The 14,655-nt window shown below is 35.2% G+C and overlaps 1 protein-coding gene across 12 annotated transcripts in view; it reads right to left on the bottom strand.

The window, feature by feature from the left end:
• The window catches only part of Lrrc7 (leucine rich repeat containing 7), a 486,713-nt gene that overhangs the window by 236,644 nt on the left and 235,414 nt on the right, over positions 1-14,655 (bottom strand). For all 12 annotated transcript variants that reach the window (XM_063258479.1, XM_063258496.1, XM_063258477.1 and 9 more), the window contains one exon: positions 4,416-4,494. In XM_063258479.1, coding sequence (XP_063114549.1) covers positions 4,416-4,494 — 79 coding nt within the window. The remainder of the gene's footprint in view (positions 1-4,415; positions 4,495-14,655) is intronic.

Genomic DNA, 14,655 nt, shown 5'->3' on the forward strand with positions numbered 1-14,655 from the left:
TGTGACAGATAAAGCCTGTGTTTCCTTGAAAAGACTGTTAACGGAAATCTGAACTCTAAAGGCTTTGCTGGGGAAGACTCAGAAGGAAGCATGTGATTACTGGGTGTTTCCTCAGCATGACACAGAGCAAAAGTGAAGAATAAATAATAACATAATGGTGGAAGTCTCTTTCCCTAAGATTAAAAATGAGAGAAGAATGTCAGTTTTCACTTTCTTATATTTAATGTGTAAAGAAAGTCCTAAACAAGAAAAATAAACAGTGCATAAGGACAAAAACAGTGAGAGAAAACTCTTCTGCACATAGTCTGATTGTCTATATACAAAATCCTCCCCAAATCTGCTGAAAAAGTCTACTAGAATTAATGTTTAGGATGGTTATATAAAAATCAGGTAAATTTAGGTACACTAGCAATAAACATTTATAATAATAAATCATTTGTAATATCATAAGAAAAATGAAACAACAATTAACTGAAGCTGGGTGTGGGTGGCACATGCCTGTAATTCCAGCACTCAGGAGGCTGAGGAAGGAGGATTGTTGTGAGTTTGAGGCTAACTTGGGCTACAAAGTGAGCTCAAGGCCAGCCTCAACTGAATAGTGAGACCTGATCTTAAAAAGAAAGAATAAGCTGATATTTACATGCTGAATCTATAAAACATTGATGAAAAAAGTTTAAAGACTTAAAGAAAGTATAGAGACAGACTATATTCAGAGATAAGAATGCGCAACATTTTTGAGATAGTAATTCTAGTCAAATTCATCTACAGATTCAAAACAACCCCTTTCGAAATTTCAGCAGGTTTTTATATCTATAAAAAACTGATGAGCTGATGATAAAATTTATATAGGTGACTAAAGGGCATAGACTAGCTTAAACAATTTTGATAAGAATAAATTCATTTTATGAATTTTTTATTTTTTAATTTCATTTTAAAGAGAGAAGAAAAAAACAAATAAAAGTCCAAGAAAAATAATAAACAAAAGAGGCAAGTAAATAACCATAACAAAAACACAAAACAATAACAATATAGGCTTTTAAAACATGGTGATAGAAACTTAAATGTTGTTATTTTACATAGTTATCTTCAAAAGAGTTACTCAGATTATTAGATACAGACAATGCAAAACTGATCTAATCCTAGGACTGTTAACTGTTTTGATAAGATCAAATTTAAAGGAAGGGGTTATATTCCCCACTTTACGATTTACTACAAAGACACAGACACAGAAACAGTTTGGAATTGTTCTAAAGACAGGCCTACAGATTAATCAAACATAACAGAAAACCCCTAAATGGACCTACATTTATATGATCTTGATTTTCAACAAAGCTACAGTAGTAGTAACAATTGGATTTACATGTGGAAAAGAAATGAATCATGACTCTTAAACCTTGCACATATCCATAAATCAACTTTAACTGGATCACAGGCTAACGTATAAAATCTAGTTTCAGAGGATTTAGCAAGATCTCTCAGCTGGAAAACCAGGTTATAATATTATTAAACAGAACTTGAAAACCGAAAACTTTGAGGGCATTACTTAGAATATGAAGAGAAAATGTAGAATTATAACAAATATTGGACAAAAATCTTGAATCCAATATATGTAATACTTATAATAATAAAAAAGTCAAATCCACAAAAATGAACCAAAAATTTGAATTACTACCAAAGAAATAGACATTTTATAAATAAATATATGAAAACATGTTAATTAGATATTAAAAATGTAAAGTAAAATCACAAGAGCGATCACATATACTAGACTGGCTAAAATTAAAAAACAAACAAACCTCTTAGTATCAAATGGAGACAAAAAGGAGAGACAACTGAAATTCTAACATATTCCTGATTGAAATCAGAATTTAATAGCTATTTAGAAAGCATTTTGGAAGTTTCTTGTAAGGTTAAACATGCTGGTACCATACTGCCCAGAAAACCACTTTTAAGTGTTTAAACAACAGAATGAAAACATACTCGTGCAAAACCCTGTGCATAATTTATACTAGCAATAAGCATAATAGTTAGAACTTGGAATAAATCTAGATGTCTATGAACTAACATGTACACAAATCATGTCTCCGTACAATAGAATTATACCCAGAAACACAATTAATAATAAAGCTAGCCAGTCATCTTGGTTGCATTTCCAATATTATTATGCTAAGTAAAATAAACACAAAAGCATTACATATATCATTTCTATAACATTTAGGAAAAGACAAAAATACAGGGATGGCTATCATATTAGTGGGTAACTGGTCTGTGGGTAATTTTTTGGATACTTAAAATAATCTGTTTTGATTATGGTAATGGCTCCATAATTATATACATTTCATTAAAGCAAACATCTAAAATGAGTGTTGCCTGCATACCCTTAAAATCTTTAAAATTAATATACTACTTAAATTTACTAATATATTGAGTAGTTTTTATAAATTCCATAAAAAGTTTAAAGTTCATAGAGTTGAGCATGTTTCAAGGAAATAGGTAATATTTTTCATCTTCTTAAAAGTTAAGCATATGAGAGAATTTCAGAGCCATCAAATGAAACTATAGACTTTGAACTTCTTAGAAAGATGTAATTCATCGCCTACCTTCCACTCCCAAAGACTATTAGTGATTCCTACGTAAGGTGAGCTATTAGAGATAAAGAAGTAGTACAAAAAACTAATTCACCATCTACCCTGGATTGTAGGACTCAAGTCAAATACATATTTGTAGTCCTTGTTTGAAAGATTAGTAATTTCCATTTCATTGAAATTTTGAGAAAATTGCATTCATCTAAGAGTTTTAGGAAGAGATTTTAGGTTTTTTTCTCCCTCCACATTATTTTTTTAGGTAGAAAAGTTGTAATTTTCCAACACATTTTATTGCTTGATGTTCCATACTTTTTTCCCCAAGGCCTCAAATTATTTAAAAAAAAAACCTGAAAAATCTCCTTGGAATCTAGCATTCTTCTGCATCCTGTTCCATGCTGTTCTCACTCACAGCCTCTTGCTACAAACCACAGTCAATAATGGATCCTTCTCCCCTCTACTTGTGTAAAACTTCTCTTAGCTCTACTTTGAATACTTTATTCACTGAGTGGTTTTTCCAGGGGATTCTGCCTAGTCTATCCAACTTCATATGTACAAACAACTGAGGAATTTTGTTCGAAGCCTATGGTTAATCTTTTACTATAATCTTTATTTAATGAAAAATAATAAAGATGATACAGAAATTCAAAACAAAATTATAGAGGATTCACAATGGTTAATATTTTGCATATTGTTATCTTCAAAGTAGTTGTTCAAATTAAAGATACAGCTTGAGAAAGTGATCAAACAATAAAAGCATTAACTTCTCTTTTTGATGAACTAACATATCAGTAATGTAGTTATCTATATTGTATATATACACACATATATATTTTTTAATACCCCCTATCTCAGTTGTTCTTTCCTTTTGAGCAGTTTCTTTCCCTTTCACAATATCTATTGTACATTTTGGATTCTATTTACTCTTTCAGTTTTTTACACTAGGGAGACAATGTGGTATTTACATATGCGAGTCTGATTTATTTCACTTATGACTATGGTCTCAAGTTGCATCCATTTACAGCTCTGCAGATTTAAAATACCAATTTAGCCTAACAATTTATTATCTGCATCCCAATACCACTGATTTGTTTGAATTTCTACCAAATATTATTATAGTAATACTTGGTAAGTTTCAGCAGCCTTATTAGACAATGTCCATTCCCATTTGACTTTAACATTCAGGTTCACACTCACCCAGGATCCTGCAGATTTGTGTCACAATGTCACACCCTCAACTCTCCAACACAGCCTCCACCTCATTCACCCATGAATCGTGTTAACTAGAGACCTTGAACCCCAAGCCCTCTTTTCTGATTATAGTGTTACTACTATTTGTGTTTTCCGCCCTACACTCCTCACAGGATTGCTTCTTTGCTTTTGTTGTGATTTCTAGTACACAAGAACTTCCTGTGTTTAGTTGTAAGTCATTAAAGTATACAGCGATTTTAATGTGTTTAGCGGTATCTTAAAACATTGTACTGTCTTAAACTTCCATGAGGTCTTTGACGCCAATTTCTCACTATGACCATAATGAATACATATTTCCTGAGTTCTGGCTCTCAGAAGTGTAACATGGCCTGAAACTACAGAAAACTAGTGCCAGTCGGCTGGGAAGCCATGCCGCATTGCACCAACTGGGCCCCCAGCCTCAGTGATGCTTTGAATCAGTTATTGTGAATTCTGATCTGGTTATACTTTTCCCATTACCTTATTAAATACTATATAAAAGCTACACTTAAAATAGAATTTTTATATCAATTTTATCTACTGTCATACACCATTATCCAATGCAAACATAAACAAAGATAAAATTTAATCATTTATACTCACTTAGAAATGGGATTGACACTGGCTTCAATAATTGTTAAACACTTACAACACTTTATGTTTTCTGGAAATTCTTGTACACCTAAAAAAGTAAAAAAAAAAGTACATGAAAATGTTCTCACAAGTATTCTCTAAAGTATAATTATAACATTATGCATAAGCAATTAAAACTAGGAATAAATATATCATCTATGAAATAGGATAAACATTTAAATAGGAATACTAATATATTGTCACATAACAGATTCATATGTACAGGTATTTTTTTCTAATAATATTTGCATGTTAAATTATATTTGCTGATAGTAATAGCTGGATACTGAATATAAAATCAGAGACAATTATATTGGCATGAGATAATTCTCAATTCTTTAGTAATTTAAAAAAATAAAAATAAAAGGAATTTAGTTATTATAATGCCTTCCCAAAAAAGGAATTCCTGCAGATACAAAGAAAATGGAAAATAAAATCATTTCCAGAAATCGTTTTCAAAGGGTAGGAAGAACAAATATATAGATGTGGAGAATACTTAATGCACCCTAGAAGTGACATATTCTCAAACTAATATATGTAGGGTGGTAATAAATTTTATGCAACTCTTTAATTGAGTATCATCCTGCATCTGTTTAAAAGTGCCCTGAAGAGATAAGTTACCCTTCCTTGGACCCTCTCTGAATCTCCGAGGGAGTCACCCTAGCTAATTGCTCTTGGACAATTATTCTTTTCTTGTCACAGCTATGTTACTGTCAATGTGACAGAAAAGCACAAGTTTTTCTATAAAACTAAAAATTGGCATGCCATAAACTCAACTCGTAAGCAAGGATCAGAGAAATGAAAGATGAGGGGCCATTCCAACTGGTTTGCACAAATGCATCAAATATAATAGGCCATGCAAAAGTTAGGAGAGACAGCTATGCAGACTATTACTATACACCCACAGCAATGCTTCTGTTTTTATAGATGTTAAGCTTCCATGAAGAATTGGCCTTGCTCAAACCCTCATATCTATTAGAAAGATAAGGAACCTTTTTGTGGCAGTAGATAGCTGACTTTCTGGTAATGGATGCTCAAGAAACAAGCAATTCCACTCTTTGAGATTTCATTAATCCAGACCCCCCGAGTCTGCAGAGCCAGAAATCTCAGGGAGGTGGCAGAAGGGCAGCCAAATACAAGACAGGCCATTCATCACCTCCAACGAAGGACACACAGCAGGAGGTGGAACACCTCTCAACTGATGTCTCCTTCTGGAATTTTTCTATAGAAATTATGCTGGCCTAAAATGTATTGACTTCCATAGAAGAACCCAAAGAAGTTCATGAGCTCCACTTTATATGAATTTATAACAAAGCAAGATTGTCTCTGTCTCTCTTGTTTTTTTGTTTTTGTTTTAGTTTTGGAAGCCTATCCCATAATTCTTTGAGCTGCCTTCATTAAGTGAACATTAGCAAAATGGGAACCAAGTCAAAAAGTGACCTTTGAAGCATCCTCTACACTTTGCCTTAGTATTCATATTTACTCTGCATACTATATGCAAAACAGAGCAGGGTAGCCTTCTTCTCTCTCTGTAGCTTTTTCTGTTAATTGTCAAATATGGGCTCATTTCATGCTGTTCTGCCTCAGTCCTCTCCTTACGAGTTCCTACCTTAGGATAATATCTCCTTAAATTAAGTGTAAGCCAAGAAGTAGAAGCAGAAGTAAATCAAAATAGAATTTTAAGGACAGGACTGCTTCCTTCTCTTTCACTGCAGATGTAACTGCCCACCATTGTAGAAGGGGTATCACATCATTTGTTTATTAACCTGCATATATTATTTACAATTTAATTGCAAGACGATTTGCAGCCTAAGATGGAATCCCAACATAACTCCATTGGATGAGTCTAGGAAGGTCACTTAAACTATCAGTGTGTTAGTTTCTGGCTGAAAAATGGTGACTGTATCAATAACCTCATCATAGAGTCATAATGGGGTATTATTTGGCCTTAAAAAAATGAGACAATTCTGACATTCACAACAATGTAGATGGACCTGGAGCACATTATTCTGAGTGAAATGGCCCATACACAGAAATAGAATTATCTCCTCATACCACATATATGGGAGACCTGAAACAAATGAACTCATAGAAATAATAAATAGAGTGGTGGTTACCAGGCACTGGATGTGCAGGAGTGCGGGGGTCGAGACCAGTTGGTCAGAGGAGAAAAGCTTTAAGTTGTAAGATGGGTAAATTCTGGCTGTGTAATCTGTATGATGGTGACTACAGCTATTCAGACTAAATCACATAGTTGAAAACCATCAGACTTTTAAAACTGAAAACAGAAAGTTCAACAAAAGTGAACTTTGCATTTTTATTAAACAAAGTAAATGCCAACTATACAACAAGGACCCTGCCAAAAATACTTCAAAATCTCTTTTCATTTGAATCTGTCAGGTCAACCACTAACCTAAAAAGGTACATTCCCTTAAAATATGCGATGCATGCACAATGTTTTGAAGAACAGTACTTAAGGATTTCAAAGATAGAAGAGTATTGACTACTACTGTCTGAATGTTAGGGGCACACCAAAAGTCATGGTTGAAACCCTAAACCTGACGACAGGACGCCAGAGGGAAGGCTTTGGAGATGAGCAGGTTAATGATGATGGAGCACTTAGGAATGGGATGAGTGTCCTTAAAAAAGAGAACTCAGCATGCCATCTTGTGTTTCCACCACATGAGGATAAAGTATGTAACACTTGTCTGCACCTCTTTCCTATGGGCACTCGGGACATACCAAGGTGCAGGATACAAGAAACAGGCCCCCCCCTGGACTTGGGGTTTCCAGAACCTTGATCTCACTCAAATAGCACACAATCTGTAGTATTTCACTGGCCTCAAGAGCACATTAAAAAACAAACAAACAAAACCAAAATGAAAATGACAACAACAAAAAGGAAAACTGTCATTCTCTAAATTCAGATAAATGGGTGGCTGTCAACCAATAAGTTTCCTAGTGCCAGAAGTATCTATTCCGGGAACGTCAAAGAAAGACAAAACGTTTGCTGCAATTTGAAGCTCCTGGCAAATAAACGAGGATCTGTGACAACTTGGGGAGAATTCTGAGGAATTGTTTTGACCTTATTAACCAGTTGGGTTAAAGGGTATTTAAGAAGTAAAAAACTCAGTCCATCTGCTCAGAATCCTAGGGAAAAAAAAAAAAAAAGCCAACAAATCCTTTAGCATAACTTAGATGTCTGAATATTACGGACCCACCAAAATCATGGTTGAAACCCTAAACCTGACGACAGGACTAAACTATCTAGTTAGAACTAATAAATTCCTAGATTTTAAACAAAGAATTTTTCAGATGTTTGAGTTCGCAATACTTTAGTTTTGCATATGCCATTTTTAAAGAAGCTTCTGAGTAGTATTTGCCACCAAAATGATACAGTAAATCAAGAAACATGGTAACTAGGAATCAGATGAGTTGGTACAAGAGAGCTAAAAAAGGATTCTCAAAGTGATATTGAGAATGTCATTAAGTATCAGCCCTAGGCAGGCCTGAGCCATGAATCTAGACTGGTTTGGGCAGAAAACTAGGGAATTTTCCCTGATAAGATGTTGAACAACTAGAAAATTAAAGTATTGGTAACAAATTTATACACCTTAGGGAAAATATTGGGTTGCATTGATGAAAAATATACAGAAATCTAAGCATTGAATAAAAATGACAGAAAAGTTAAGTGTGCTGTGTGTTGCAGCTGTGCAGTAGACAGGGCTCATGTACACCAATGTTTTTCTGTGTTTTTCATAGCTATTTTCAACTGCATATGAAGGCTGGTATGCATTTGGAAAAACAGATTGCCAGGGAAGCTTTATAATGTATACTAGTAAATGGGTCATGGAAGAGGAGATAGACTTACAGCATATCTCAGAGTTCAAACCAAACATGGAAAGGTGTGATGGCACAGCGCTTAGAAGTTCAAGTTGGAAAGGGCGATTGAGCCCCAGTTACCTCATTTAACTAGACATGTAGCTTTTATTTTTTGTTTTGTTTTGTTTTTTGCACCAGGAATCAAACTCAGGACCTTGCCTTTCCCAGGCAGGTACTGTGCTATTGAGCTGTATCCCCGGCACATCTATTATATTTGAATATCACTCATTTTTTGCCCAATTCAATGAATTGGGTTTGATGATAGCAACATAAAGTGTTTAGTATTATGTCTGCCAGGTAATAAATATCCATTAAATAAGAGATAAAAATCTTATATTAATGACAGATAAGGTAACTTTCCATTTCCCTACAATACTGCAAAAATCATTTAGTTCTTTTATTAATTCTGTGAGGAAGATCTAATAGGCAATATTACTTTCATTTTATGAATGTTGAACCACACATTTGTAAGATTAGATCACTCAAAACAATCACTTAAATTATTTCAGTATCGAATACGTATTTATAGATGAAAATGGACATAGGTAGACTTTAATCCATTTTGGAACCACATATTTATTCCTTTTACTTCCATTATGCTGTCTTTTATTAAAGCTGTTAGCTTTGACTTTAGAGCTCACACTTTTATTATCCAACTTTTTCTGACAGGTCTGTCTGGTGAGCTGAAACACAGTTTTAACTTATAAAAGAGGCTTTTTATATGTTTCTATATTATATATATTAATGTACTTATGTGTGTATAAATACACTTATATGTGTATACATATATGTTTGTAAGATGAATTTTGCTTTGACTTTCAAGTTTAGTCTCCCAGACATAAAGGACTACTGGCCTCCACTTTAGCAATGTGTCTTCTTCCTGACATCTTAGTTTGTGATTCCCGTAGAAAACAGGGTCAAGCATTTGTAAGTCACGTGATCCATGTTCTTACCATGGTTCTTCAGCTGAAATATCAAAAGCAAACTGTCTAGTACAGACCAGCATTGTGCTTTCCTCTCAGGGCACCCACAGGCTTACTTTTTTGTGACTCCCTGGAGGCCCAAGTTTGTTGTGTTCAGACTGGATTCCAACTTAGGCTAAACAGCCATTCATATTAAGGATGTACATGAAAGGCATTTCATGGGAGGTCTTATGTTTTATAGGCAAAATGACAAATCTGTTTAAAAATGGAAAATGCTCCTATTCACAAATCGCAAATTAAATCAATAAATGTTTAGTCTCCAAATTAGTACATGATGGTAATACTTTCTCCATATGTTCATGTCAGTAACTATACCACAAAACTTAATTTGACAAGGTTCACAGAAATACTCCCAAATGAGAAATGATACTTCTGCGTCCCAAACTTAAAGCATTTATTTTAGAAAAGAAACTTTTAATGTCGTAAGATTAATTGAAATTGCTTGAATATATTATCAACATCTTGATATAGAAAACATGTAACAGGCTATTTGTTAGATCTTATTTCTGTTCTTTGGCTTTCCTGTCTTAAAAATATTCTCACTGAAATCTTAATTCCTTAAGGCCTAATCCCCTATGTCAGTGTTGGCAAATCTTTTAGACCTTTCAGTGATATAAACAGGCCAGCGTGGCACACGTGCCATAGGCTCCCTGCCACTGCTGAATGTTCTTTTCCATTCATAAGGGTGATTTGGTTTAGTGTTGTTTGCATCTGATCATTTCACTGCTCATTCATTCTTCCACCAGGCACAGTGACAAGAAAAAGCTAGAATCTGAAATCTAACATTGATTTTTCCCACCTGTCAGGGGACAGACTGAAAATCCTAGATAATTTTAAGCTTTAGTGTATTTGATTAATTGCATTCATGTGGGCTCCTCTGTTGGGTGGCAGTGAAGGCCACAATGTCATGATACAGGATCTTAAACCTGTAATTAATTCAGCTTTCAACTGTCTTTAATGATAAAACGTTTATTGGTGTCAACAGAATCCCAAAGTAAAGTGCTACTAAAATCTTGTGTTAGGTTTGACACTGATATAAACTTGATAATAAATTATGAAAAGAAATGTTTCTGCCAGTGTAAAGGATAAATAGGGAATCTAAAAGTAGCAAACAATGTTGTCATATTAAACATAGAGCTTAATAACAGCAACAGTGTGCCAAGTCTTATGATTATAAATGAAGGGACCCTTAAAAGAAATAAGCTAGCTCTGCCATGCTGATGGGTAAGAGCCTCAGCCAGAAGAGAAGCTATGCCTTCCTGTGAACCAGCTAGCGCATGGGCTACAAAGCCAGAAGAGCACCCGATCACCGCCCCACTCTATCCCCCACCGCTGATTCAGAGGACTCGGGGTGAGATGGTAGCAGTGGAGGGGAAGGGAACAGCTTGACCCTGGTGTCCTTTGGTTGACTCTGCTGGCCTGGGGCATCCACTTGGAGGGCGGCAGTGTGTGCTGGGTAGCTGTGGGGGATTCCTCCTGTCATGTTTTGAAATCCAATGTCTTTCTCTATTTTACTGTTTTGTTTTATACCTACCTCTGGTAATTTGAGCAACTATTTTGCAGTATTGTTCTCATTGTTTTGTTTTGTTCTGATTTATTGTTTTGTTTGGTCCAATGTTATGTTTTGATTGGTTTTATTCTGTTTTGTTTTCTTTGATTTTGCTGTGTCTGATGGCATGGATGACTTTTGTGAGGATGGCAAGACATACTGTGGTAGCCACTATTCTGTTTTGTTTTGTTGGGTTCCATTCTCAATAAAATAAAAATAGAAAAACCTAAGTGTGAGACACTTTTGTTATATGTAAGTGGTTTCTTAATTTCACTTTCTTAATAAGTCTGTTTTACGCATTATAAATTATAACTGTCCTATCTACTTTCTTCCCTAAATCCTGCTTAAAATACCATTCACATAAATAAATTTAAATTGTATCATTTTCATGAGAATTTGTTCAACTCTATTTTCAAGGTCTCTATTCTGCATATTAGTTTAGATCGTATTATGTCTGCAATTAAGTGAGATTAGAAAATTATGAAACACTGCATGTGGTTAAAAGTTGTGGAATCACTGGATTGTCCTGCGGGTTTTTTCCAATCTGAAAAGTATTTGAGTCACTACCTTTAACTGTAAGTTCTTAGAGAAAGCAGAACCATACATTAAAAATATTTACTGACTGCTATTCACTGTTAGGAAGTACTAAATATAAAAGATACAGTGTGGAAAACAAACATAGGTGATTTTTTTTTCATTTTTGAAGCTTATATTCTAGCAGGTGAATGTGTACAATAAACGATAAAAATTAATAATCCCATAAAATATATATTGTGTTTTAGCAAAATAGAACAAAATATGGAGAATTGCCAATATCCACGAACTGCAAATTTAACTACAGTGACTAAAGTGGGCCTCATTAGGAAGAGGAGATTTCCAGAAAGTCTTCTGAAAGTCAGAGAGTTAGAGATACACATTTCTAGATGCCTGAGAGTAAGTGGAAGAGCAACTTTGGCAGAGGGAATAGACAATACAGCTGCTATGAGGATTAAGAGTACCTAGGCCTGGAGTGGCTGCAACAGTGAGGAAGGGAGAAGTAGCAAAAATTTAGAACAGAGAGATAAACCGTGTGTAGAAGTGGAAATGATGGTGTCAACTGTACTGGATCTTTTATTGTTTAGACCTAAAATGTTGACCCCAAATTTCATGTGTTCAGAGATGGGGCTATTGGAAAGTGATACTCATCAGTGGATGAATCCATCCATGGTTTCATAGTTGTTACAGGTAAGGCCCAGCTGGAGGAGATGGGTCACTGGTGCCATGACCTGAAAGGGCATATTCTTGTTACTGGCTTTTCCTTTCTCTTTTTCTGCTTCCTGGATGCCATGGGTTGAGCAGCTTTCCTCTACCAGATTCTTCTCTCATGCCGTTTCTGCTACAGAAACAGCCAACCATCAACTAAACTCTCTGAAACCATAAGCCCAGCTAAATCTCTCCTCCTTTAAATTCAGGATGCCACATATTTTGTCCCAGTGATAGAAAATGTCTAATATGCAAAACTGGTATCAGAGATGGCATTGCAGCTGTGATTATACCTGACCATGTGGTTCAGAAGCACTTGGAACTAGCTAATGGGAGAGGTTTAAAAAATCAATCTGGTTAAAGCCTAGAATGCTATAAATAGAGATCTATGAGCTATTATGGTCAGAGCTCAGAAGATCAGAATTCAGAGAAATGTGGAGAGTAAAAGCCAGCCTTATAAGGTTTCAAACACAAATAAGTATTCCATTGGGAATTATATTATAGGCTCTTTGTGTTACATTCTGGTAAAGAATTTGTTTACATTTTGCTTATGTCTTAAGAATTTGAATGAGGCTCGATTTAAATGTTTTGGGCTAATTATCCCGAAGGGGGAAATTTTAAGACAGCCCGAAGTTCAGGCTGTGGTACTGTTGGTGTTTTTGACCATATCCATAATGAACACTGGGATCAAAAAGTCAGAGCTGAAGGACTTGAAAAATATCCAAGTCAACTGCATCAAGTGTAGCTACAGAGGTGTTGTTGCTGATCAGACTGCTGATGACAAAAAAAAAAAAAACACTGTGGAAGGCTGAGGCAGGATGAATGAAAGTTTGCACTCAGTCTGGATAACTTAGCAACTTAATGAGACCTTGTCTCAAAATAAGAAAGAATTTAAGAATGGCAGGATGTAACTTAGACATAAAAACCCTCCCCATAAAAACACACACACACTTTCTGCGTGTGTGTGTGTGTGTGTGTGTGAGAGAGAGAGAGAGAGAGAGAGAGAAGACAGACAGACAGACAAAAGAGAGAATACTTCCTTTTTAAACAGTGATGGCAAAATGTTTAGAGACTAAGCCTCCTGACCATGGTGACCTTTGAAAGAAAGGAAGCAAATTGGAGGGTACTACAGTAAACCAGGAAGAAACCAGATGACGGCATTCATATAAGTGATAGAAATGGAGGGCGTAAAACAGAAGACCAACAGGATTTTCTGATGAATTTTATGTGGACGGTGAGGAGAAAAGGGAACAGATAACTCCAGATATTGCAGTTGCCCTGAGCAACTTGAACATTGGAGTTTGCCATCTCCTTAGATGGGAAAAACAGAATGCAGACTGGGTTTTAGAAAGTAAAAGTTCAATTTTGGACATGTGAAATCTTCTGTTGGAAGCTGGACTTTTAACAGGGGATGCCAGGCAGACAGGTATTTAAATACAAAGTTAGAATTTAAGAGAGAGGTCTAGAGTGTAAATTTTTTAAAAATCAAGAAATTTGGGACATCTTGATACTATTTAAGCCATGAGGCAAATATCAGCTCCTAGGATGCACATAGGGAGAAGGACAAAGCTTTGAACCATGATGCACCAGGAGTGAGGGTGGGAGGGGAGGAACTGCAGAAAGGAATGACATGGAAAGAGCAGGATGGATCAGAGACTGGTTCTTCAGTCTTGAAATCCCCAGCAGTAGCTAGCTTCAACCTAGGAAAACAACCAAAATTAAAGCAAGTGCTTATTACGTTACACCTGATTATACTTCCATATCATCAACTAGAAGCAATTAACTAAAATACACACATGGAAAGAAATGTTTGCATTTTGTACGGGGCCTCTAGATTTCAGTTATCTGTCCAAAGATGAAAAGGATAGCCAGCTAGCTAGGTGTGATGGCCCACGTTTGTCATCCCAGCACTCTGGGACACCCACCGAAGCAGGATTACAAGTTCAGACCAGTTGGGGAAACAGTGATTTAGTGACCTTTCTCAACATATAAATAGGTGAATGAAAAGGGATGGAGATATAGCTCGATGTGAAGGCCCTGGGTTCAACCCCCAGTCCTGCCAGGAAAAAGCTAGCAAACAAATGAGCAAATAAATAGTGATTAGCTCTTCCCATAGAGCAATAATATAGTAGACTTTTGTGTAGATAACAAACTTTGAATAATTTAGAAGTCTTTCAAATTCATAAATATTGTTTCTTATAAATTTTTGTAGAAACTGATATACATGATACTGTTTATGGATAGTGCATTTTAAATTCTTACATTTTCTAAACTTCACAAATAATTATCAGCTCAAATGTTTTTTCTGTGATGTAAACACTGTATGATGAAAAAAACCAAAAGCCCTAAAGTTATATTTTGCATAGAATAAAGTAAGTAAAATACTTAAAGATTTAAAATTTTTCATTTGGTACTTTAAATGTGACAACCAATTTTTGCAACTGTATTTTTTTATTTGAGAAAAGGATGGGCAAGTTACTTGCCTATCTAAAGAACTGGGTTAGATTTACGAGTGAAATATACCACACTTACTGAGAATATTTTGTAAGGACTT

The sequence above is a fragment of the Cavia porcellus genome, unplaced genomic scaffold (assembly GCF_034190915.1).
Source record: "Cavia porcellus strain 051 isolate PalLab524CR breed Dunkin Hartley unplaced genomic scaffold, mCavPor4.1 scaffold_1, whole genome shotgun sequence".
Classification (NCBI taxonomy): domain Eukaryota; kingdom Metazoa; phylum Chordata; class Mammalia; order Rodentia; family Caviidae; genus Cavia; species Cavia porcellus.